Below are 24,978 nucleotides of genomic sequence, written 5' to 3' on the forward strand. Positions count from 1 at the left end.
CAGTACAAAAAAACTGCCTGCGTAGCGTAATGGTTAACGCGTTTGACTTCTAATCAAAAGATTGCGGGTTCGACTCCCGCCGTGGGTTTATATTGCGGTTTTAGCTCAGTTGGGAGAGCGTCAGACTGAAGTTCAACTCCAGTCACAGTTAATCTGAAGGTCCTGTGTTCGATCCACAGAAATCGCATTTTTTTACTCTTTGGTCTCCTTTCGTTATAATACTTCATAGAGTGAAATACATCAGAATGATGGATTTACATATAAAGTAGAGATCAAAAAAGTAGTATGAAATACGTATATTGATGCCTTCAGTGAAGATGATTCTGAAAATAAATTCTGCAGTTTTCTACTGCATTTATAGGAATACCAAAAACTGGGTGAATTGCTTGGGTTTCGGTGTCTAGATCCTTTTCTTTTGACCTGAATGAATATGCGTAGTGATCGATTTTTTTATCTGTGCTTCCTTTCAATTCATAGTGGTGTTCACAAAGGCTTAGTCCGCATAGAGAATAATTCGTATGATAGAAGTCAACTGAAGTTCCTGGTTTATCTCTTAATCCACCATCTTGCAGCTGTGCACATTCTAACAAATAAATTTTCAAACATTCTCTATCAAACAAGATGTTCTTTCTTATAACCGATTCAAGCATAGGAAAAACTGCGCCAATCCAAAAGCTGTAACAAGCATCCACTAGTTTATTTGTCCTTCCACTAAAACCGCCTTCTATCTGATACTGTCTCATGCTCACATATCTGAGTAGAGAATCGACGTCTAGTGTGTTTTTTAACGATTCTTGGATATCATCATATCTTCCTAAAAGAAGAAAGTAACTAGCAAATCCACAAAAGGTATAGCCACCGTGAGCTTCAGTCCCAGGGCTACCTGCTATTCCTCCTTCAAATGTTTGACACTTTTGAATCCATTCTAAAGTATTTTGTACAAGCTCATCACTCAAGATATCCAATAAGGAGGCGATCACCAATGCGCAATATGTCGATCTTGTATCTCTTTCCCCATCATTGTGCATCGAAAAAGAGCCATCATAATTTTTAAGACTCATTAGCCACTCATATATATTGTGTCTGATCTGTGAAAGTGTAACAAAATCCTCAACGAGAACCAAAGCCAATACTGACGCGTATGCGCTTGCTAAGTGCCCAATTTGATTTGCTCCTCCAGCTATTCCACCCAAACCATTATTTATTACTAGTCTTCTTACTTTATCTGTAACAAGAATCTTTATCTCGTGAGTAATAGGTTCCTTAAGAATTTTATCAGAGTTTATCAACCAATATAGCATCCACCCATGATTCGCATCCAACAGACGATAATGGGGTAGAGGCATCTCCAAGCATCTTTTCACATACTGTGCATGCTTCTTTACAAATAATTTTCCATCATCCTGATGACTTCTTCGTACATCCAGTAAGTTCTTGTATATTGCAACAATTCTTGATTCAGTCTCAATTTGACTCTTAGAGCTATTCCATTCAGTAGAATTTTCTGCTATAGGTTTTGAAGTGAGCATAAATTTAACTTTATTCAAAAGAACATCTCTATCAATCATATTACCATTTTCAATATCTTCGTACCCACCTTCTGGGTCTGAAGTTGTGCTCAGCATTGATTTCCTAGCCCTCAAAAGACTCAAAATATGTGATATTCGTTCATCCGTATGTCTATTTTCTTTTGACATTCTCCATATAGTTGCACCATACGACGCCCCTTACCCAGAGTATCATATCTGTTATTTCAGAAAAATTTCACCACATAGAATTTTTACACATACTATATACGATGCACGTGAGCTTAATATCTACAAGATTAATGTCATAAGCCCAGAATATGGATTCGATGCAAAAAAGGGATTCAGGCGTATTGCTGCTTACACTGTCCCAAAATCATTAACTTCATTAAAATAAAATTATGTACTAGATGGAAAGTATTGAGATGTAGCATTCTCTTGAAAATGATTAATCAAATAAAGCAACACAATTTCATAGCAAACAATAAATTGATCAAAATTCTGTACCATAGATATTCTTTGAGTCCTTTGATATTGTACAGATTTATAAATCAAATCATTATTGGACCAAAATCCTGAGTTGTAATTCTTGACTTGTCTGATCATTGAGTCTATAGTGATGAAAACACCTGTTCTCCCACATCCAGCAGAGCAATGCACCATTATATTATTATTTAAACGTTCGTCTTTTATAAGCTTGTTTTTGAATTCAATTAAATTTAATATGCTGTTGGAGTCGCCAGGCACTCCAAAATCCGGCCACTTTTCATATGCTAAGTGATAAACTGTTTGTTCTTTACCTTCATCCGCATCATTGCTTAATCTAATCTTTCTGAGAATGAAGTCGGAGTAATCAGTTCTTTCAAAATTTGTAATCTGTAGCTTACTACTTTCAAAATATGTATCATCGTAATAACTTTTCCCAAACACTTGCTGGTTTAAGCAAACAATAACGTTAACATTATTGATCCAAACTGTCTTCCAGAAATCTTCAAATGTTGCAGGTAATGGGTTCTGGGTAGCAATATAATTACTAATAAAATTGGCATTGAAATAGTCATCGGCTGAGCCATCCAATTTGACCCTAGAATGCTCATAAGGCCAGATATTATTGTATCTATTCTTGTATCCATATTCGACACCCTTTGGGATTTTGTATTTGATATTATCACAGCTTGGACAAAGGCCATTAGGAGAGCAAATATTCGGGATATGTTTTGCCGAACTATTAGATGCAACGAAATTAAGTCTAGCTTGTTCTAATCTTTCAATTTTACTAAATTTGTCATTCAAATACCTCAAAATATCACAATTCAGAGAATTCGTAAATTGAAGCCAGGGGGGTAATTTATCGACATATTGCTTGAAATGCTCAGGTGTTTTAAAAATATGAGGATAGTTTTTAAAGCTATTGCTTTCAGATGTTGCGTCGGTCTGAGTTGTGTCTAAGGGGGTTAAAACTGTATTCCTTTTAATAGACGATACAAATTTTTGAGTGAAAGGGGTTGCAGAAGGTAGCGTGAAGCCAGATAATGAGTTCTTGCAATGAACATCACATGGTGGGTCCTTGCTAGAACATTCTATTAAATTCTTATCAAAACTCCCAGATTCATACCCACCTCCCAAGAAGTATATATCTAAGCTGTCCTTGTAATTCTCAAATTTTTGGATCATCTGGTAAGTACAATGACTAATTTGGTCGTTATCCGATTTTTGGTCGTACAAGAGAACCTTCAAAAGCTGCTCCTCTTCGGACTGCTGCGACTTCATTTTTCCCAACAACAAATCCTTCGTCGGATCTGGAATATTGCTATTGCGAATAACATACTCTAGTGTATACGATCTTCTTTTCATTAATGTAGTGGGAATGCATATATTAACAGCTCCCTTCAAATGACCCGTGGAATAGTGATTGTACGGCCTAACATCCACAATAACGTCAAATGCATTTGCGTCATCTATTTTACTTAGTTTTTTCACGTTCGACGGTAACACATATGGTATAGGCAAAGTCTTATCAAGCCTACATTGACTAGTGTGTGTGCTCGTTGACGGCATTTTTAGTGACATCGGAGCAGTCGGTGTACAGCCTATGTCACGAATATCAGTGTCCACTGTCATCAGTCCAATACCACTCACCTCCGTTCTGATTTTAACTTGACTTTGATGTTATTTAAATCACAACTTTATAATACTCATACGTCGTTAAAGCAAAAATGTATACAAAACTTTTAATTTTTGCATGGTGAACCCTTGGACCATTTATAAATGAAATGTATTTAGCAGATCATTACGTCATAATGTTCTAGAAATTTTCTCAAACACCCTAACACCAAAAAGATGACTTCCAGACTTGCTTTCTTAAAATTTTTGGGTTAGGTTGTAGCAGTTTCAATACGTAGATAATTTTTATGATGGTAGACGAACATTTCATCTACGATAATGTAGTCAGAGTCTATGTATAGTGGTTCAAGGTGTTGTGCAATTCTACGGCAAAGATACCTTTGAAGTCTTGACTAGGAAAAATATCGCAGACGTGTGAAATATCATACACCAGACGTGGGAAGTGTCCAAACGAATTGCAATATCTCAGATGTAACAGTGCTGGTGCATGTTATTGTTAGGATTGAGGTTTTCTACTATGTAGGGCCATACAGCCAGTAGTACTGCATAAACGTATAAACCCTTATTGTCTAGTCTAAACAGTGGTAGCCATACTGTAAGTTGTGACGTTCTTTCTATATGCTCCCCAGATCTTGCTCGTGACCGACGAACCTAGAATAGTAATAAATGACAATAGCCTGGGGGGGGTTACTCGTACGATATGCTGCATAAAAAGCGAAAATCAAAATTACAATTGAATAATTCCCGTGACATAAAGTGAGCTGTTTAGCGATCTTGCAGTCTATGTACCGGATGCAAATTGACGATTCTTTGCCTGGCGAGTTTTCTTTTTTTAGCATCTCGTTGAATTCTTATAATAAATTGAACTGCTTTAATATATGCTCTAAATGATTTTTGCGCCTTATTTTCTGAAAAGCTGGAGGTCATTAGGATGGAATCTATATTTGGTGAAACTTTTTTAACAGGTTCACCAAGCAATTTTTTTGTGGTGTTGTCTCGTAACAATAAATCCGTAGTATTTTCCTCCAATGTTCGATGTTCTATGCATTCTGACAAGACAGGAGGAGCTTTGAAGTCATTTTGAATAAATTCGCTAAGCAAGAAAAACTGCCTTCGAAAACTTGAAAATCGATCATAGAAAGACAACTTGGTAAAGCTATTTACTGACCTTAAGTTCTCAACCAATTGGACTGCAGCCCCTAATTCGTATTTCAAAATTTCAAGCTCCACATCCTGTCGTTTATTAAGCTTATCAATAAGTTTAAGATTATGCTCCTTCTCTGATATTATTTGATTCAAACGGCGAACCTTTTCATGACAATGCTTGAATTCTTCTCTTAAAATCTCATTTTCCCGCAGGATGGACTTCTCTTTTCTCGTAATTTCTTGATCTCTTTCACGAATAAGCTCTTGGTTGATAGAAACCAATTCACCATTCTTTTCCTTTAACTTTTTACTTTCTGCCTTGGCCGACGTAAGTTGTTGGTTGAGATTCAGTATTAACTCTTTCTGATATAGAACTTTATTCAACAATAGGTTATCCTTTGGAGAGCTTTCCAAAGGATCTACTACCCTAGGAGGTGAATAGGTTAATTTAGGCTTTGGATTTTCTGCTTTCGATTTCTGAGTCTCTCTCTCTGTGGGTGATACGATCTTCTGGCTCACTTCTTTAAGAGAAGCCGTAGAAGGCAAGTCATACTGTGTACTTTTGATTGCATCAATATTCTTTCGTAGACTCTCCATATGTTTTGATCTGAATCCAATGTCTTCGTTTTCTTTGTCAAAATCATTCATCGCTTGTTTCATTATGTCCATATCTGTATAATCATCATTGGACTCGAGTATCAACTTTTTTAAATTGTTCTTTAGCACGGCATTCTTGGACTGTAACTGATGTATATCTGCATCGTCAATCATTGAAGCTAAGCGGCTTACTTAGTTTTAATATTTTAATTGTTTATCTATGTTGTTATATAAGCTCCACAAGGTGAGATTGTTTACGAACTAAAATACGCGTTTAGTTCACAAACAAAAAGTCTTCGCTGCACCCTCAAGCGAATCAAATATTAATTTAAGATAATTGTTTCACCATGAACGATCCAAAGAGGATGCCCAAGCGACTTATCCGAAAGCAGCCTTTATCTGCTAAGTTAAAGTCTTACCCCTTTGATCTTTACTTATATTTAAATGAATTAAGACTTTCAATAGATTGGAATGATTATGCAAAGAATGTTGCCCTTCCCCTAGGTGCAACCCTTAGTTTGTTATTTTTGTCACTATCAAAAGCATTGAGCCACTATGAGTCAGTCAATGCCAAGCTGCTGAATTCTCTTTTCCAAACGAACTACCACAGTTATGAAGAATTGAAATGGCGATTGTCTGACATGAGTGATCAAAGCAAAGTCAACCAGAATGACAAGCTCAGGGCAAAATACAAAGATACTTCTAGGTCGACTGTTTGGTTTATAAATATAACGGCATATTCATTACTAATCTCCGCCTTTTTAAACGCATTCTTGTGTGCTAATGCCTATAGAAACTACTATTTACTCTACTGTTCGGAAGAACCACGTAGTAGTTCTGTAATGAAGGTGACATTAAGCAATAATGGGGTCTTAGACAAACTTTTACAGTTTCTTGGTTTTCAGGATCAGACAACAGACGACAACGAAAGTGAAATGCAAGACCAGTCTGACTTAAATTTATTCGAAAAAGAGATTTATCAGCTTAAGATGTGGGTACCATCCAAATTTCAACTATATTTGGCAATAAGTTTTAATCCTTTAAATCTTTTGTTCGTAAAATTAACATCTAAAGAATTATCAATCATAAAGTCCTCGATTTTGGTAACCTTAATATCATTCACTTTTCATCTTCTAATTACAAAATTCTTGTTACTTATCGAAGACAAACAAATTCTTTATCAAGAGATGTTTAGTGAATTTAATAACAAGTTTGTCAAGCCAAAGACGAACATTTTGAAAAAGGATGTCTTGATTGATTCAACTCGTGGACCCTTAGGCTCTACTGTGTTGACAGATGTTAATCCATTTCTTTTCAATAAACTGAAAGTCTTTATCACACACGATATTGATGGAAAAGAAGTCAAAAACTACAATCATGAAGGAGATTTAACAAATCATGTAGAGGACAGAGACCAAGGGAACACATTTTCACGAGGTCAAACATATAACCAACTTCAATTTAATAACAGTATCAACAATGATCGCCATCTCAGTTTTGATCACGATCCTTCACATACACAACGTGGCAACCACGAAAGACGATTAGATTTCTTAAAAAGCCTTGAAGAAAACGATGAAGAAATAGATGATTTTGACTATTTATACTCTTCGTCTACTCCATTCAAACCAGCTTCAAAACTGAAAATTTCACATTCAAGTAGGAATAATGAAAATCTAGCATCAACAAGGGCAAAATCTGATCTCAGCTTCAAATCACCCTTATATAATAGGACACCAAGCCCAATAAAGCTTAATAAGTTAGCTAATCTAAGGGCCGCTGATAATCGTTTTGCGAGTCCGGATAGAATTTCTAGTACTTACAGGCACCTTGAACGGTCTCCGGAGTCCCAAAGGAATCTAAGCTTTAGAAGTGCGGGAGTGAGATCTCCAACTAGAACTCCTAGTCCGTCCAAACCGCGATGGAGATAAAATTAAAGGACTTCAAGTATCATAATATTGATATAGAGATGAGAATAAACGAGCATTTATGTATATAATTTGGTTTCTTTTATATTGTGAAGTTGCTAAGATTCGTAATGATATCAACTTATATTCACATAACTTAATCTATAATTCATGAAACCCAAATATGATCTTCGTGAGTTTCAGAAGTATCCCAAGTTTTTCATTTTTATTGTTAGAGGATTTGGAAGGATCATTTGAATTACCTTCTGATTTCAAGAAAAGACCTGCACCATCCTTTATATCTAGTCTAGTCATGTAAGACGAAGACAGATCAGCGACTTCGTTTTCATTTTCAATTCTTGTTCGATTAGCAGGTACTGGCAGATCGATTCCTGACCCAATATCTTCCTCATCACTCAATTTTCTCTTTTCCAACTTTTCAACTGCGTCCTTAGTGTAGGGGACCACTCCTAACAATACACCGTTAAATACAGATCCATTTTCTTGCAACGCATCAACTGAAGATGCAGGGTTATCAAAAGTAATCTTGATCCAACTTCTACCACTGAAGATAGGGACTATCTTCTTTTGCGACGTATGTGAAGCTAGAGTAGGTTTCTTGGAATTGTTAATTTCAAAATTCTCTAAAACGTTTCCGAATTCCATAAAGTGCTGAATGACTTGTAATGACATTGATTCAGGGTATCCAAAAACCAAGATGGCTGACTCGCTATGAGACAATGGGTTTAAAGATGCGCTTTTCTCTTTTGGTTTCCCTTCATCAATTTCCAGGTCATGTTTGCTAAAAACATTATTGAAATTCTTAGGGTCTTTGTTGATGAACGAATCCGCATGATGAGCAGGCTTATTCAAAGAAATTAATACCTCATCATTCAAATCGTATATAGACCTTGATGGAGGAACATCATCGTTGGTAGGATATTCCGGGTAGTCCTCATGTATTGTTTCGTTAATTGTATCATCATACTTGCTTATGTCACCGGACGTTGAATCATAAAATACAGTGCTATTTGAATCAAAAGTACCACCCTGACTCAAACTTTTCCGTTGCTGGCTTCCAAAAGAAAGTAAGTTGAATTGGTTGGAAGAAGACGAAGGTGCTAAAGTGTTCTTCTTTGTTCCTTTTGACGATGTAGATGATGCTATTTGAAACCCTGCTTTCTTTTTTGGTACTAAGTGGTTTGGAATTGTCCTCCTTTTAGAATGCTGGAACCAAGTAGGATTCAAGTCATCCGCGCTTCCTTGAATACTAGTCATACCTCAAGAAGTATTCACAAGACTATAATGTTTTGTGTTGATTTATTAATTTTTAATGTTTACTCGATATCAGAATCTTTTAAGTGATGGGTCCTGTATATTGTACCTAAAAATTTAATAGAATAATTCAAATGGTTCAGTTTTAGATATAGAAAATTGTTTCATTGATAAAGAATGATATTGTCGCCAGCTGAGAAGGACTTTTTGTATGAGTCTCTTATCCAGAAGCCACCAATACGGCCTGATGCTCGAAAAGAATACCAATATCGCCCCTTGGAGGCTAAAACTTCTTTTTTGCCTGGATCCAATGGCTCAGCCAGAATAAGACTACTGGATGGAAGTGAGTGTATAGTAAGTGTTAAATCCAAAGTGGTCTTGAAAACACAGGAATCTAATATAATTGAGGTGGATATTGATGTTTCTGGGTACAGAGATGACTCTAACTTCGTCTCTACTCTAAAGTACAATCTCACGAGCATGATAATGAAAAACTTCCCTATAGAATGCTTGCAACTCACGTCAAAGTATACGTTCAAGCTATTTATTGATTGCATTGTTATTAGCCATACTTCGTATCCTTTGAGCTTGATTAGTTTTACGAGTTATTTAGCATTAAAGAGTACAAAGCTTCCTTTGCTAGTTAGTGAAGTGAACGACGAAGACGTTGAAGAACAGCCTACATTTTCAGATGACTGGGATAGAGCAGTATCTTTGAATGATTTTTTTAATAATACAAAGTTTCAGCCACCCATCATAATTTCAATAGGCACAGTAGGATCAAATTTGCTATTCGATCCTTCGGTGGAAGAGGAACAAGTTTTAGAGAATGGACTAGTTATAAGTTTTCTGGGAGAATCGGTTATAAGTCCAATTAATAATTTGAACCTTGCTACCAATTCAAACAATAATAATTTTAAAGGAGTTAAAAAAGATGTTATTTTAGAAAGCTTGAGAATGTGCAATAAACATTGTGGATTCATTGTGAAGGCTCTAGATAATTTAATAGAGCAGGACGACGGTGGATATAATACAATATTTTAATATACATAAATTGTCTACTATAGGAATCTTGCTTTAGCAATGTTGCATGGAATAAGCGTGAACAATCACAGCAGTTGCAGTTTGAATGTTCATAGATCTTATAACTCCAACTTGCTTTATTTCAATGCAATCGTCCAAATCCACGAGTAAATCACCCCTAATTCCCTCCTTTTCAGCGCCTAATAAAATAAGAGACTTTTCAGGAAACTTGAACTTACTGTCTAGCTGGATGGATTTGTCAGTTTGTTCAAGTCCAAGCAAAGTGTAACCCTCTTTCTTCTTGCTTAAAAGATAGCTTTTAATATCCTCTTGTTTCACCTCGGTTGTGGGCATCCATTGGTCGGCCGTGACTGCAACACTTTTGAACTGCTGGTGCTCTTTCACTTTAATATCATGAAGAGTTAATAACCCGGCTCCTAAAACATCGCATAACCTACAAATACCTCCCAAGTTGGGAGGCTTGTCGACAAGTGAAGCAACAACTATTAAGTCACTTCTTTTGACATCAGTGCTCCGTGATTCATCCATATTCATAATTGTGTTCCAAGCTCCGCTCTTGGTTTGCAATGGGGTCTGTGATGTCAGGAGCAAAGGGTGTTTGATAATATGGTGCCTAGCCTTCTCACGTATCCACTCGTCCTTCAAGTCATCTCCAATTGGATAATTTAATAATTGGATTACTTCAGGAGATAAATAATGAAAAAATTGCTCTTTTAATACAAAGTCAATATCTTGACGGTCACTCAATCTCAATAATAAACCACCAGATAAGCCCACTAAGGTCAAATCTTTTTTAACATCCCATAGTAAAGCATCACCGCTTCTATATTGACCAAAAGATTCGGATCGGATTGCAGTATCGTGCATGTTTTTGATGACTGAATAAATATTTGTTTCTAAGTTTATTCCTTGTGATTTGACTTCATAAAAAGCCGAGCAGATCAATGATAATGAAAAATGACGGGTCATGGCCTTATTCGAGCTTGCTGCTGGAATCAAGATGGTAAGTAAACGCGCCATTTTATCTGACTTTTCTTCAAAAGGTAGTTGCTTGACCAGCAAATACAAAATTCGTTCATAGGAGGTAACAACAGTCGGCTTCATAGTCCCATCACTGTCCATCAAGGCATTTAAGAGCTTGTCAGAATAATTCTGGTCTAAGTGAAGAGCAAGGATCCATTCTAAATAGACTCTGACTAAGGGACTCGGGTCCGTTTCAATGGCTTTTAAAACATCATTTAAAAACTGGTTTAAAAGCGAATTATCAAGTCTATAAGTTATTGGAACTAAAATTGCGAAAAGTTGAATCCTGGTCCATTCTTCGTATCCATCTTGAGCACGGAGCACCTTGAATAGGCTGAATTCTTCTGAACTGTCTATGATGAACTTAAAAACATTAAAATCAAAACTTTTGGTTTTAGTCGACATGACTGAAGCTGTGAAATTAATCTTGCTGCTGATTTCTTTTTCCCCATATACTTGATAGTATAGGCTCGATTCACTATTTAACGAATGTGTTTCATCGAATATCCTCCCCACGACTGATTCTAATTTGAACACATTACTTCTTAGCTGATACAAAAGAGACCCTCTGACTATCACTTCTGGCATCCAGTTAATTTTTTCAAAAAGCATCGGACTCAGCACTTGAAAGTTCAATATGCTTTTAGAAAGACATGGAAGTAACCCCCTCCTCCCATAAGAACAGTTGATTATTGATTTACAAAACCTGAGCAAACTGGAATCTAAACTGGAATCAGAAGAAGATAGATTAAGGACTTTTTCACAGAGTAAGAGTTCGATAATTGAAACGTGCAACTTTTTTTGATTAAGCTGAAGACGAGAATCTGTTAAATTTTCCCATAACTCAACCACGAAATTCACAATTCTGCTTACTAGGTCCTTACCCTTTGCTGAAATTAGCAAGTTACTAGTTAAGTTGACTAGCGATGTATTGGCCTTGTAATCACCGAGTCCATGGTCGAGCTTGTCGACCAAATTTTCAATTTGAGAGTCTGCAAGTATATGGTTCGTTGTAGATAATGATAGAAGATTATAGAACTCTCCAATTATTGCCTCTTTTATTTTGTAAAAGTGTTGAACGCACTTGCTCAAATTTGAAGAATTGTTCATGAATGCATCCTGAGCCCTTAAAATAGTACCAATATCAGGCTTTGACCCTATCATTGAACATATATTATTAAAGAAGCTGAAACGCGTCAAAGAAGCCTCAACTTGCTCCAAGACCTTAGAACAAAGACCACCAGTAATGCTTTTCCAGATTCCAGACCAATCATATGTAGCTGGCACAAATATTTGATATTTCTGAAAGTCAACCTTCGCTAATATGTCATACAGTTCAACACTCAAATTACCATTTAGCGCATTAATTATTAGCTTACGATATAGCATTATAATTTCTTCACGGGCTGTAGTGCTCAAAATAAATTCAAATTCAAGAAGTTTACCTAACAATGTCTCCAGAAATTCTGAGCTATATGGTGGCTCACCGCTTGGATAAATAAGACGTATCGCGATCGCCTTATGATTAATTGAATATTCACCGGAAAGAATATCTGTGATGTCCACCAAGGGAACATTTTTATTGGCAACATATGTTGAAATTAATGAGAAATTACGTTTAACTAACTCAAAGCCATTGAAATTGATAAATTTTCCAATCATGCCTATAAATGCACTTATATTATCAAACTTGAATGACATTAGTATTTTCAAATTTAACGTTTGAGAAACACTTTCAAAAAGTGGTCCTTCTGAAGAGCCTTCAAAGAGATGTAAAAGTAATTTGTCATGACAGCCGAATCTCAATATTTCCCTACCTTTCAAACCCTTGACAATTCCGAAGCATATATATATTCTAGCTGGGTCAAATGCTTCTTTCATCTCCACTAAAACCTTCAAAATATAATAAACGATATCTTCAGCATCTTTCGTATCATGAATGCTCTTCAATACCTTAGAAATGAAATTGGATAATTTTGTCCCAAAAGGACATTCATTAACCCCATCCATCTCTCTAACATCAAAATGTGATGCGATCATCGCGTAAGGCAAGAAAACACTTTCCAAAGGAGCTAAAGCATACTTGAAAGTGCAAAGGCTGCTTTCGGGTATATTAAATAATAAGTTGAGGGAAAACTTCCTAACCGAATCCATTGTGGCTTTGAAGCCTGTCGACAATAAGTAATATCCCCAGGATGGGTGAACAAGGGAGTTTGGCGAAACAAAGCTCATCAAGTCATTGTACCCAGCCTCCGCTTGATGCAAAGAAGTATCGATCCTCAAAATCTCATATAAGGTGATATATCTAGCCCATTCATTGAGATAGGTCTCTCTACTTTCTTTACTCCAAATGAATATTGTATTTGAAATGGTACAGTTTATCATTTTAACCGAAAGCTGTAAAAGTGTTAGACACAACTTGCACTGCTCGTGTGAGTTACCAGCCAACCCATTTTGAAGCATGATCCAATATTGAGGTTTTTGAATAAGTGCTTGATAAACATCATTGTCAGTATAATCGAATCCGTGCAAACAATGAAACCATAGCACGTAGCCTTCAGTCTTATGAGCTGAATCAGAAGAATTTTGCAACGAGAATATAACGTTCCATATTAGATACATATCGTTAGTTTTCTCTATGATGGAATTCATTCTCCAGCGTAAAACTTTCATTGCATTTGAAGAAATCGGGTGGTTTTTTGCCCCCACTAAGTAAAGAAGAATGAAATCCAATTTATAGTTGACACTCTCTCTTCTTCTCATGAAAAAATATTCTAACCTGAGGAGCAAAGACAGCACGAACTCGTTTGAAATGGTTTGATCAGTTTTCAGACCAACCTCCATATCTTTAAATATCTCTTTGAAGTCCTGTAAAAAGCCTGTAGAGTTTTGGTGAATATATGTTTCTAAGATATCTTCAATCATCCCTAGTATGTTAGTGAATATGTCTGGCAATTTTCTACCTAAGCCGAGAACTTCATCCAATTTGGACTCTTCCATTGAATTTTCACTCTTCATTATAGTCATGCAATAGTCAAAAATATTTTGGTATATCTGTTTTCTTGTGTCTAAATCTAGCTCATCAAGAAGATCGCATAGACCCTTTACGTTGTTAGGGTCATTATAAAGATCATTGCTCAAATGAATAGCCAAGTCGGCGACTTTCTGATGATCTAAATACTTTGTAAGTACAGATACTGTACTCAGCAGCATTCGTGAAGTTTAAATATTCAAATTAAGATTAGATTTTACAAAATGGTTGAAAAATTATTTCAGAGCATCTCGATACTAATAATGCGCATCGAGGAATGCTAATGTAAAGATGGAAATGCTTTAGTGATAATGAACGCTCATGGTGTAGTTCTTGAAGAGCCTTCATGTTCCTAAGACTCAAAAATCTGTTTCAGTGAAAATTTTAGGAGCACTTAAAAAAGGGAACTTCGAAAGAGATTTATAGAATTATGTTTAAAATAGTCCTCTGTTGCAGCCAGTCGGAGAACTATCATAAGCATCATTTCAATTTCCTGAAAGTCATTGAAGGATTGATCAAATAAGACAAGATATCATATATATGATTCCTTTCCCTCCCAATTAATGTGATACCGTGAAATAATGTGGTAAATATAATAATGTCGGGATCTGGGACCCGATATTGAAATTTTGGAATCAAAAATGAAGATTGTGTAAAGAACACCAGTAAAGGGCGCATAGAGAAGTATGAACAATACTCTGTATCAGTATCAGATCGACAGAGGCTTAATCTCACCAAATAAAATACTACTTTTTGTCTTATTTCCACTTGGAGTAGCTTTATTTATATATTGGTATTTCCAGGGGTCTCAAAAGGAGGTACCTCAGAGATCTGGAAAGACTGGAATTAAGAAATGTTACAAATTATCAGATATCGTTCCTGTGGACCAAAATTTTCAATGGGATACTAGCGAGCCCATCAAGTCTTTACCCTTCAAAAACGGGCCATACAAGTTGACCATGGGAATAAGGTCTCTTGACATTCAAGACTGGCTTTTGATCGGGCCATCGTACTTGAATATGATAAATAATAAGAAAAAAATAGTAACAAACAATCACCCAGATTATCCTGCTGACAAAGACTTAGCGAAGAATACAGTCTTTTTAACTGCTGAGGCAGTACCAGCTATCAGAGAGTTTTACCTGACTGTTGTTGAATACCTTTGCAGAAAGTATCCTATGATTTTCGAGAAGGGGAATGATGTTGTCTATAACCGTATTACTGGAGATCGGATCCCTTTGGTTGCCGATGGCAAAGAAGAATACAAGCAGTATTTGATTTATTTGGCCAGAACAATAGAGGAAGATTTTATCATTCTTTTAAAAGATCCGTCTCGAGAGAGTGAAGAAAATGGCACCGAATATTATTTCAAGGGCGGAGTTTTTGCATTTGCTGCTGGTTTTAATCCAAGGGATAGATTTGACACTCCTTTATCGTTCATTCATCATCCTATCCCAGGATATGAGCAGAAATTGAAATTATCAATGAATAGGTTTTTCGATAAAATCGAGCCAGGGCAATTTGTTACTAGAAATAATTTTTCTGTTCAGACCCACAATAAACTTTATGTAGATGATAACAATAAGGGCCATAACCTAGGTAAGGATGAAATCCAGGAGCCTCTTGATATTAAAGATTTAGATTTTGATAAACAAGTTCATTATCGAAGTGAAAGACAAGTCTTGACCAAATTGTCAGAATCGGGTGCTGTGATATTTACAATTAGAACGTATCTTATGCCAATGTCTGACCTTAAAAGAGAAGGGCCAGAGGTCTGTGAACGATTTATCGGAGCCATTAATGGGTTACCTGACGATATTGCCTATTACAAGAGAGCTAAGGAATGGGGCCCACCAGTGATAGAATATTTACTGCAACCGTTTTAAATGTTGTCTCACTTTCGTTTCATATAAACATTACTTAGAGTCATAATAAAAGAGTTTATAATTTTTCGATTTCTAATTTAATTTCTTCCCATATATCTAGATTCTTCTTTGCCCAGCTTATCAAGAATCCAGTGTAACATGATAGTATCTCGTAAATCAACTTGAACTGCTTGGCATGAAACAGCTTAATGTTTTTGTTTAGCTCATCTGTGACATAATTGATATCCTGAAGCATGATCGTTTGGCATTTTTCTAGTGTGCCTATCTTATCGATCAAACTACTAATTCTTTGTTTCCGAGTCTCTTCAGGATTCTGATCAATAATTTCTGTCACGTATTGTGTAATTTTTTTAAAGGAACTCATGGTTGGGAACATTCTGAATTTACTAGCCTGATGAGCTGTCAGTTGATTTGCCGCAACTGATGTATCGGTAGCAGTAGACAAATCAAACTTGGCATCCTTAGCTATGGCTTGAGCATCCCCAACATTTTCAATTCGAGACGTTTCTTTCTCAGCCTTCATGAGATCTTCTAGTTCATTTCTCTTTTCAACTAATTCGCTATCAAGTAAACTCTTTTGACGTACTTTACGTTCTTGAAATTTAGTAACGAACGCTAATATATCAGAATACTGCACCGCTTCTCCTAATGGTTCTGAAAACTTCGTCTCTAGATCCCCAATTAATGAGTTGATTGTAATATAGGATCTATCAAATACTTGACCTATTTTATCAAAAATAATATGAAGCGTGGCTTCTTCGTCTTCATCTGACGTAGACTTCGACCTTCCTACTCGTGGAGATTCTGAAAGTATCAAAGAAAAGGAGTTGAAAATAGCCCCGAGCTCCATATAATCATTTGATAAACCGCTGAAGTTTTCCATTATTTTCTTGTTTATGCAATCTAACCCAGAAGTATCGAATGCATTATGACGATGAGATGATCCAGTATGACTGACCACATTATCAGTCGGCGTAGTCGTTTCGGTTGAAAGAATTTTATTAGTCTTCTTTGAAAGCCTCTTCCTATTATCTTTTAGGAAACTCATAGTATGGTTACTGACTGGGTTGGGAAGATTTTCATAGAGCGAATCCGTTCTTAATCCATTCTCAGGGTTCAGTAAATATATTGATTTGGGTAACTGACTGCTTATCAATGAGATCTCATCGGTCCAATTTGCATTTGGGTCTAGAAACTTAGCAAAAAATTCTAAGTTCCTAACCTGGGGAATTTGCAAGCAATTATTCAAAAAACTCGTCAATAAGCGCTTACGATGCTCAATCAACTTGTTCTTATTTAAATGGGTTGAATTGATATATGCATAGTTATTTGGCAGACTGTTATTTGTAGTATTAGTAGTATTGCCATTGTGATCTTGACTCACGAAATTGAGCATCGTAAAATTAAAATAGTTTTTGGGTGGAATTGGGGGAATAATAATCAATGGGAATATCTTAGTTAAGATTTCTCTCAAACTTTCAAAATCACTATATCGCCTCCTTGTTTGCACTTCGTCCTCTTTGTTATCAGCATCAATCAACTTTATCGTATATACAATATACTTCTTCAGTGAATTCAGCATCCCTTCACTAGAGTTACCTGCCTCGGTGATTTGGATCTTTGCTTTTTTATTGGGTTTTAGCATCATTGTCACTCTGCTCTCATAATTCATTTGCACTTTATTAAATGCATCATTTGTAACCGTAGGATCCTTTGAACCTGACGTATAAAGAAGCATAGACTCATCATCATCTTCATTAGTGATGTCTTCATCTTTCTTGTCATTTAATTGGGATCGGTCATTCATAATGCTTGCAATACCTTGATGCGATTGGGAAAATGGGTTGTTATCCTCTTCCTCATCGAAAGAGGAACCATTCATGTTGCTATAAACTTAAGAGTATGATTTCTCGGCCACTTCAAACGAAATTGCAGTAAGAGGTAACCCCGCGTAAATTTCACTCAGCTTGCAGATATAATCTCTTATTGATACTTTTTAAGAGTTACTATCGGAGGCAATTTACCGACTCTAGAGTTCATAGGCAATGTGTAAATCATTAGCGTACGTGATGTCGCCTTTTATGTCTCCCATATTCGAATGTCGTGGACATTTGATTGTATGCTTTGATCGAGATGCTTTCAAAGAAAACACGCCGGAAAGTGGTCGATATTGACAGGATATCTTGAAACGTTGGGGAGTGATAAGTACATTAAGTAGAAGTGAAATGGATTTAAATGAAACTTCAACTTTCAATGTGGAGACTCAGTTCGCCAATGTTTTACAGAACTATGAGTTGAATAATGGGCAGAGTCCTGTTGATGTTCTCATAAGCTTCAAGTCAATAAGTGCATCTAAGGCTTTAGAAGCCGGCGAAAGACTCGAATTAAATCCAAATGATAATGACGCTGCAGTGAGTTTTGAGAATTGGGATCTAGAGACAAAATTATGGCATTTGGCTGAAATTTTATACAGTTTCAGGTTTTCAGAAAATGAGGAGCCGTTAAAGGAATATACATTTTCCTCACTTTCAACCAAAGAAGAGAACTTTTTGAGAAAAACACCCAAATTGAGAGAACTTCTGCTCATTATAGAATGGCTACAGGTAAACTCGAAGTCTTCGGATGCCAATACGACATATCAAAGTAAATGGCCCAACACGAGAATAGCAGCTGTAAATGGAGATTTGAAAACATTATCAGGAGGTGGGCAAGACTTGGTAACTGATCTCGATGAAGATGCGCCTATAAGGACTTTAAAAAATATTGATCATAGAGATGAGGAGGAGGATTCCAGAAACTTTAAATTAATCTACCAGCTATTGATCTCAAATAAAATTCAAGAGGCAATAGACTACGCAAGCCGTACGGAAAATTTTGCGCTTTCTCTAATCTTGCTAGGGGCAATTCAAGATTATATGGATTCAATCATAGACTCTGACGGATCTTATATCTTAGGAGCCTTAGATTCTCAGCACCCTACAGCCTCTGGTATAAAGCATAAGCTTTTATGGAAAAATACGGTTTATAAACTCTCTCAAGAATCGAAATTGAGTAGATATGAACGCCTTATTTATAATTATTTGAGTGGCGGTGAAATAAGCGCAAATTTATTTGAATCCTCGGGAAGCTGGGAAGAGAGCCTTCTTTTATATTTGAATCAATTATATCTTCATAACTTGGAGACTTTTATAAGATCCACTATGTCACTGAAAGAGCTTCAGATGGAATCTTTACCTTTGAGTCAGCCAACTCCTCAATTCTCATCAGTTGAAGGAATCTTGAACGCACTTCTGAGGTCTGAAAATGAAGTAGCAGAGCAAAGTAGACATCCAATACGAATAATCAGTGGAAGCATAATGATAGACCAATTACAATCATTGTTACGTGACCTTCTCAAAGATGATAGATCGGAAATAATGAAGCATCCAAATCTTGCTAGGATATTAGTTCATTTAGCCCTCGTTTATTCGTTCATGGTTGAGGTTGATCTGAAAGATTTAACCTCGATTATAACCTCATATATATCCAAATTGGTCGAATATGACTTAAGCGAACTCGCCACTGTATATCTTTTATTGATACCGGACGAGAGAGATGCAAGAGAGGCATATTCATTGTTTTTATCTTCCATTACTGATACTGACGAGCGCAGTAAGCAAATTCTGATTGCCAAGAGGTTTTCTAGTGTTGCTTCTATTACAAAAGGTAATTCCAAAAACGATTTGGGTGAAGAAAAGATCGCGAATGTTTTGAGGAGAACAGTCGAACGGGTTATGGAAGAAACTGAATCTCAATACAGGCCAAGCTCCACAGTTTCGGTAGTCGATGATAATGAAGTTGATGAGACTGATTATAGACTCTACCGGTCCGTGGATTGGTTCTTTGAGAATTCGATGTATGAAGATGCTATAAAGGCTTCGATAGTTGTAATTAGAAGATTTTTACTATGCGGTAAACTATCATCTCTAAAGCAATTTGCACAGGAAAAGGATTTTAAAAAACTAATTAAGGATTACGATTTCGTGGTCCATACTAAGACATTAATAGATCCACAGTCTGTTGGATCTATAACAGAGGACCAAAAACAAGAGCTCCTTGAGTACGCTGCATTTGCCACTCAATTGGTTCTTGTAGATGATTGGAAGAGATTCTTGACAGATCATCTGATGGAAAACTCAGCAGCTTGGAAGTCTAAGGATGTAAGAAATTCCATAGAAAAGATCACGAAGAGCGTCACAGGCTTGATATATAAGTGGTTCAAAGATCTTATCGAAAGCTCAGATGACAAGGTTATCTTTGAAGAACTTAGGTCAATGTATATTCCTTACATGATAATGGAAATATTACTCATATATCAAGCTGCAAGGCTAAATGACCCTAAATATGTCAAAGAAGCTTTCAAATTGGTGGGAGATGTCGCAAATGATAACGAAAATGATTTTTTAAAGTGTTTTAAAGAATGTGGAAGATTGCAGGAATTTTTGGTCAAAGTTGGAGAGTTTTCGATTCTTGCAGCCGAAAAGGGCATTAAAAATATATTCACGTGAATTTAAAGTATCATTAGAAGGATGTATATTAGTTAGTCTAATTTAAAGAAGAAGCCTTTTCATATAATAAGTCTACCGCAGTTGATAAATTTTTCACCAACTCTAAGGAAGCATCATATGCAGCATCCTTTCTTGGTTCATCATAAATAATGAGCCAACCATTGCCCTGATCTAATACGCCATAAAATACTTTATCTAAGATCATCTGGGAGAGTTTACCCTCAACTTGCTGTATATTCAAACCGATAGTTTTAGATATGTGCGATAATTCAACGCAGCTATAAGACTCGATGATTTTAAGTAAGTTTTGTTCCACCAAGTTATCATAAAGGGCATTGAAGTGGTTCTTGATAATTGGATCTGATTTTAACTCCGAGGAATATGTTGATAAAGAATTCTCGAAGTCTTTTAAAGATCGATTACTATAAGCATTTGCAATGGATTTCATGGCGTCAATATCTCTTGATTGATATTTCTTGACATTTTTATGACTCAAAATTGAATTAATATCATCGACTAGGTTGAGCATGACCTTGGTCAACAACATATACTTCAATACGACAATTGCTTGCGAGTTATCTTGAGAATTGAAGCCTTCGAACGATTCATAAAAATACGAAAAAGCAGTCTTATAATCATGGTCTTCCGCATTCAATATTCCACTTTGGCAATCAAGTTCTGCTTGTAATAAAGTAGGGCAATAGATAGAGTTAGCGGAAGTTCTCGCACTAGTCAAAGCAGCTTTAGATTTAGGTAAGTTTCGTAATGCAAGATAAATTTTAGATTCTAGCAACTGGACCTCAACTAATGAAGATTTGTCATCAAGTTTCTTGTATTCACTCAAGAGTTCAGTGATGTTTTTCAAAGCCTCCTGATAATGTCCCTTCTCATAGAGCAAGGCCGACAACTTTAATTGTAATGATTGTCTCAAAAATGTTAATCTACTATCAATTGACCACTGGATACTTTCCCTTGTAGCTGCAATTTGTAAATCTAGAGAATCTGGTATCTTTTCAAAGTCTTCGATTAACGTTTTGACAATCTTTGCGGTTTTGGATTTAGCAAAGTTACCCAATACGACCCTAGATTCGGTGATTAAGTTTTTAAGCTTACTTTTGTCACCTTGTATTTGATAGATCTTTCCTAATTCCAAAATACTTGCCTCCTGTTCCTGTAACCTTTTGGTAACCGACGCAGTTGTCTCATCAGAGTGTAGAATAATGTGTTTGTATTTCGACTCAGCGAGTTCATAATTTTTGTTTTGTGTAGCCTCCCTAGCCTCCGTCAATTCTTTTGTAGGACTAGACATCGTAGGTATCTTTAAAGATCAGCTGTAATTGATTGAGTAACGATAGAAGAATTGTCGCTAATTATCGTTATCGTTTTTGCCTTCAAAATGTCGATTCAAAAGCTCGAGCTTGAAAGTCAAGTAGTCACGTGAGGGTTCCGGGTTTTTGAGATTGTTAACCAAAATTTTTTTACCAGAACCAAATCTCTTTACGTCGTTTGAAGAAAGGTAATGGAATTAACTTTTGAAAAATGATCACAAGAAATGTTACTGGACAAATTGGGATCCATATGAGTCACAGATTTGGACTTCACTTCTCTATATTGAGAAATATTGGCCCCAGATTAGTCTGTAATTCCAGATTCTATAGTGGAAGATCACCATTTCCAATAAACCATAAGGAACATCAGGAAAAGAAAAGACAAGAGGAGCTCCCTAAATGGAGGCAGTGGGCAAATTATGTTAAAACGAATGAGTTCAAGAGAAGCATGACTGTTTATTATTTGTGTGGATTTGGAGTAATGTTGGTTACGTTTTATTATTACATGCGTGATAGATATTATGAGGATAAGCAAATGAGACATATAAGGCAAAAGTATCAAGATGATCCCTCATCCTTATCTGAGTATGAGTATTTGAAATTGAAAGCTTTTAGTAGCGACAAACTCAAACCGTCGGAAGATAAGAAATTCAAGCTTTATCAAATGATGAGAAAAGAATTTAGAAGGAAGAACATACTTAATATCGATGTAATGTTTGAGCCAACTCCCCAAGATTTAGAAGATTGGTACAGCAAGCAAGCTAAGAGAGTCGTAAAGAAGGCTCCTGTTGGTGAAGATTCTGGCGCTAGTGAAGACAAATCTGCCGTTTCGAATTCCGAGAACCCTTATATCATGGCTCCTGAAGAAACAACAGCATTTTTTGATAAGAAAGCGGCGGAATACGATGATGAAATCAAGTGGGAAGAGAGGGGTATGTTCTTGGGCCGTAGAAGAAAATGGCTTATGCAGCAATTGAAAGGCGATGTCTTGGAAGTCGCATGTGGCACTGGAAGGAATTTGCCTTATTTAAACCCTGATGGAATTGATTCTATTACGTTCTTAGATTCTTCTGAAAATATGGTTAAAATTACACAGAAGAAGTTCCGGGAGAAATACCCTAAATATGATAAGGCTGCCTTCACAGTAGGAAAGGCTGAGGATTTGGTAGATCTTGCAAACTCAAAAGTTAAATATGACACCATAGTTGAGGCATTTGGCCTTTGCGCCCATGAAGACCCCGTAAAGGCTCTTGAAAGTATGTCTCAGCTCTTGAAACCTGGAGGGAGAATTGTATTACTTGAACACGGAAGAAGCACTTACGATTTTATCAATAACCATTTAGACTTTAGAAGCGAGAAAAGGATGAAAACTTGGGCATGTAGATGGAACCTAGATATAGGAGAACTAATTGATGAAGCTGGTTTGGATATAACCTATGAAAAGAGAGTTCACTTGGGCACAACATGGTTATTGATATGCAAAAGACCTCAGGATCCTATAAATGTGGATGAAAAGCCATTTTATAATAAGCTATTCGGCAAGGATGTCGAAGTAATAAAGAGAAATTGATCCCCATTATAAACATGTACATAGACTACAAAAGAATACCTTCTTTAGCCGTGGAGTCTTCGTCAACTTTGACAAGCCCCCGATGTTTTAATTGTTCTTGTAGAATACTTAATCGAGCAACCTGATTTTCTATTACGACTTTGTTCTCCTTTATGCTATCTCTGTATATTTCCAAATCCCTTTTCAATTCTTCTTCATCGCCGTTACTCCCGGATTGCAATATGTCATTTAATGCTTGAATCTCTTTATTCAATTCTTCATTAGATTCATTTAACTTTCTAAAAGAAAGTTCTAATTGAGATTTCACCGATATTAAGTTGTCGTCTGTAAGATCTTGTATCGCGACTTTAAAGTCTTCAAGGCTTATTGGCTTTGACATGATGAAATATTGCTTGTAGTTAAAAGTCAATGAATTATTTGAGAAAGAAAATTTAGCATTTTACAAATTTTATCTCGCTTAATACAGCGAATAGATAGTAGAAATGCTTAGCAGCTTAGCTAGATCCTCTTTAAGGTATCGCATACTGTCTAGGTGCTTGGTGGCTTCAAGATTATGTTCCAGTCTGGTAGAGATTCCAGAAGCCCCTGTTGTGCATCCATTGTTAACCAAAAGAGCTGAAGCCATGAAGATACGATTCAATGAATTAGAGAAAAAAATTTCACAAGGCTGCTTTGATCAAGAAATTAGTAAGGAATTTTCTAATCTCTCTGTTATTTTAGATAATTATCATAAATATCAACTGGAGATGGAGAATTTTTCAAATCTAAAGGAAATGGTTGGACAAGATCCTGAATTGAGCGATGAAGCTAGAGATGAAATGTATGAAATTTTGCCGAAGGTTGTAAAGACAGCCAACATTCTCAAATCTAGATTACTACCTCAAATTCTTCACTCAGATAAGCCAACAATCATAGAATTAAGACCTGGAATTGGCGGATCAGAAGCCGGTATATTCTCTAATGACCTATTAGAAATGTATCAAAATTTTGCTAACCACATGAGGTGGAAGTGGACTCTAATATCGAAAAGTGTTAGTAATAATGGTTTTTTAAATGAAGCAATTTTGGCTATTAACTCTCCAAATTCGTATGATTGTTTGAGACACGAGAGTGGAGTTCATAGAGTTCAACGTATACCTTCTACAGAGACTAAAGGTAGAATACATACTTCTACGGCTGCCGTTGTTGTTTTGCCCAAAGTTTCTGAAGGAAATGAATCATCGTTGAAAGAAGATGAAAGAATATTCAAGCCAGGAGAAATTCGTATTGATACGATGAGAGCTGGAGGTAAGGGCGGACAACATGTTAACACGACAGATTCTGCTGTACGGATTACGCATCTACCAACTGGAATACATGTAGTTCAGCAGGACGAAAGATCGCAACCCAAGAACAAGGCAAAAGCATTTTCTATATTGAGAGCTAGGTTGGCTGCATTAGAAAGAGAAAAACAAATACAGGAGCAAAAAAAGATTAGGACTGAACAGGTAACTACAACAGATAGGTCCGACAAAATAAGAACTTATAATTACCCTCAGAATAGGGTAACAGACCATAGGTGTGGTTTCTCATTATATGATATAGAATCGTGTATGGACGGATCAAAGTTGATGGATATAATAGATGCGGTCCAGCAGCATGAATTGGAGGAAAGACTACAAGATTTAATAGACGGTGAGGCATGAGGCTGCTAAAGCCTTCAAACTGTATATAGTTTTTAGATGAAAAATATATAGATTTTCAATAAATAGCATACGACTGTCTTATCGATCTTTTTTCTTGAAGATGAAAACGATCGAGAAGTTTTAGTCTTCCAATTTAAATTGTGGCACGTTTGAAAGATTGCTTGACCAGCTACAATTCTCATTTGCAGTTAGATGGGTTGAGATATCTGCAATCTTTTCTACTTTGTAAATGACATTTAAAGGATAGACGCGTCGTTGTATTTCTTCGACAGCTGCAAACGCCACTTGT

General features: G+C 36.2%; 15 protein-coding genes across 15 annotated transcripts; 6 read left to right on the forward strand and 9 right to left on the reverse strand.

Annotated features, from left to right (window-relative positions):
• Positions 1-53: 53 nt before the first annotated feature.
• On the reverse strand, positions 54-227 carry PRCAT00000487001 (uncharacterized protein; the record flags this gene model as incomplete). The annotated part of the gene is made up of 1 exon (XM_062954943.1): positions 54-227. The coding sequence occupies one exon, from the start codon at positions 225-227 to the stop codon at positions 54-56; it is 174 nt and encodes a 57-aa protein (XP_062807330.1).
• Positions 228-308: 81 nt separating this feature from the next.
• RAM1 (protein farnesyltransferase) lies at positions 309-1,697 on the reverse strand (the record flags this gene model as incomplete). The annotated part of the gene is made up of 1 exon (XM_062954954.1): positions 309-1,697. One exon carries the CDS (start codon positions 1,695-1,697, stop codon positions 309-311), a length of 1,389 nt encoding a protein of 462 aa, XP_062807331.1.
• Positions 1,698-1,925: 228 nt separating this feature from the next.
• PTP2 (tyrosine protein phosphatase) lies at positions 1,926-3,647 on the reverse strand (the record flags this gene model as incomplete). The annotated part of the gene is made up of 1 exon (XM_062954965.1): positions 1,926-3,647. The coding sequence occupies one exon, from the start codon at positions 3,645-3,647 to the stop codon at positions 1,926-1,928; it is 1,722 nt and encodes a 573-aa protein (XP_062807332.1).
• A 768-nt stretch (positions 3,648-4,415) lies between these two features.
• Positions 4,416-5,567, reverse strand: PRCAT00000490001 (uncharacterized protein; the record flags this gene model as incomplete). The annotated part of the gene is made up of 1 exon (XM_062954976.1): positions 4,416-5,567. One exon carries the CDS (start codon positions 5,565-5,567, stop codon positions 4,416-4,418), a length of 1,152 nt encoding a protein of 383 aa, XP_062807333.1.
• Positions 5,568-5,758: 191 nt separating this feature from the next.
• On the forward strand, positions 5,759-7,324 carry PRCAT00000491001 (uncharacterized protein; the record flags this gene model as incomplete). The annotated part of the gene is made up of 1 exon (XM_062954987.1): positions 5,759-7,324. The coding sequence occupies one exon, from the start codon at positions 5,759-5,761 to the stop codon at positions 7,322-7,324; it is 1,566 nt and encodes a 521-aa protein (XP_062807334.1).
• Positions 7,325-7,462: 138 nt separating this feature from the next.
• On the reverse strand, positions 7,463-8,578 carry PRCAT00000492001 (FG-nucleoporin; the record flags this gene model as incomplete). Its single annotated transcript, XM_062954998.1, has 1 exon — positions 7,463-8,578. One exon carries the CDS (start codon positions 8,576-8,578, stop codon positions 7,463-7,465), a length of 1,116 nt encoding a protein of 371 aa, XP_062807335.1.
• Positions 8,579-8,752: 174 nt separating this feature from the next.
• Positions 8,753-9,619, forward strand: RRP42 (exosome non-catalytic core subunit; the record flags this gene model as incomplete). Its single annotated transcript, XM_062955010.1, has 1 exon — positions 8,753-9,619. One exon carries the CDS (start codon positions 8,753-8,755, stop codon positions 9,617-9,619), a length of 867 nt encoding a protein of 288 aa, XP_062807336.1.
• Positions 9,620-9,652: 33 nt separating this feature from the next.
• On the reverse strand, positions 9,653-13,855 carry PRCAT00000494001 (tRNA (guanosine(18)-2'-O)-methyltransferase; the record flags this gene model as incomplete). Its single annotated transcript, XM_062955021.1, has 1 exon — positions 9,653-13,855. The coding sequence occupies one exon, from the start codon at positions 13,853-13,855 to the stop codon at positions 9,653-9,655; it is 4,203 nt and encodes a 1,400-aa protein (XP_062807337.1).
• Positions 13,856-14,359: 504 nt separating this feature from the next.
• On the forward strand, positions 14,360-15,559 carry HRQ2 (Hrq2p; the record flags this gene model as incomplete). Its single annotated transcript, XM_062955032.1, has 1 exon — positions 14,360-15,559. The coding sequence occupies one exon, from the start codon at positions 14,360-14,362 to the stop codon at positions 15,557-15,559; it is 1,200 nt and encodes a 399-aa protein (XP_062807338.1).
• Positions 15,560-15,614: 55 nt separating this feature from the next.
• On the reverse strand, positions 15,615-17,441 carry PRCAT00000496001 (uncharacterized protein; the record flags this gene model as incomplete). Its single annotated transcript, XM_062955043.1, has 1 exon — positions 15,615-17,441. The coding sequence occupies one exon, from the start codon at positions 17,439-17,441 to the stop codon at positions 15,615-15,617; it is 1,827 nt and encodes a 608-aa protein (XP_062807339.1).
• Positions 17,442-17,784: 343 nt separating this feature from the next.
• Positions 17,785-20,106, forward strand: NUP84 (Nup84p; the record flags this gene model as incomplete). The annotated part of the gene is made up of 1 exon (XM_062955054.1): positions 17,785-20,106. The coding sequence occupies one exon, from the start codon at positions 17,785-17,787 to the stop codon at positions 20,104-20,106; it is 2,322 nt and encodes a 773-aa protein (XP_062807340.1).
• Positions 20,107-20,143: 37 nt separating this feature from the next.
• RPN6 (proteasome regulatory particle lid subunit) lies at positions 20,144-21,415 on the reverse strand (the record flags this gene model as incomplete). Its single annotated transcript, XM_062955065.1, has 1 exon — positions 20,144-21,415. The coding sequence occupies one exon, from the start codon at positions 21,413-21,415 to the stop codon at positions 20,144-20,146; it is 1,272 nt and encodes a 423-aa protein (XP_062807341.1).
• A 230-nt stretch (positions 21,416-21,645) lies between these two features.
• On the forward strand, positions 21,646-23,004 carry PRCAT00000499001 (putative RNA methyltransferase; the record flags this gene model as incomplete). Its single annotated transcript, XM_062955076.1, has 1 exon — positions 21,646-23,004. One exon carries the CDS (start codon positions 21,646-21,648, stop codon positions 23,002-23,004), a length of 1,359 nt encoding a protein of 452 aa, XP_062807342.1.
• Positions 23,005-23,029: 25 nt separating this feature from the next.
• PRCAT00000500001 (uncharacterized protein) lies at positions 23,030-23,383 on the reverse strand (the record flags this gene model as incomplete). Its single annotated transcript, XM_062955087.1, has 1 exon — positions 23,030-23,383. The coding sequence occupies one exon, from the start codon at positions 23,381-23,383 to the stop codon at positions 23,030-23,032; it is 354 nt and encodes a 117-aa protein (XP_062807343.1).
• Positions 23,384-23,486: 103 nt separating this feature from the next.
• PRCAT00000501001 (uncharacterized protein) lies at positions 23,487-24,689 on the forward strand (the record flags this gene model as incomplete). The annotated part of the gene is made up of 1 exon (XM_062955098.1): positions 23,487-24,689. The coding sequence occupies one exon, from the start codon at positions 23,487-23,489 to the stop codon at positions 24,687-24,689; it is 1,203 nt and encodes a 400-aa protein (XP_062807344.1).
• Positions 24,690-24,978: the final 289 nt, after the last annotated feature.

The sequence above is a fragment of the Priceomyces carsonii genome (assembly GCF_900007245.1).
Source record: "Priceomyces carsonii strain CBS4050 genome assembly, scaffold: Debaryomyces_carsonii_scaffold_1, whole genome shotgun sequence".
In the NCBI taxonomy this organism is placed as follows: Eukaryota; Fungi; Ascomycota; class Pichiomycetes; order Serinales; family Debaryomycetaceae; genus Priceomyces; species Priceomyces carsonii.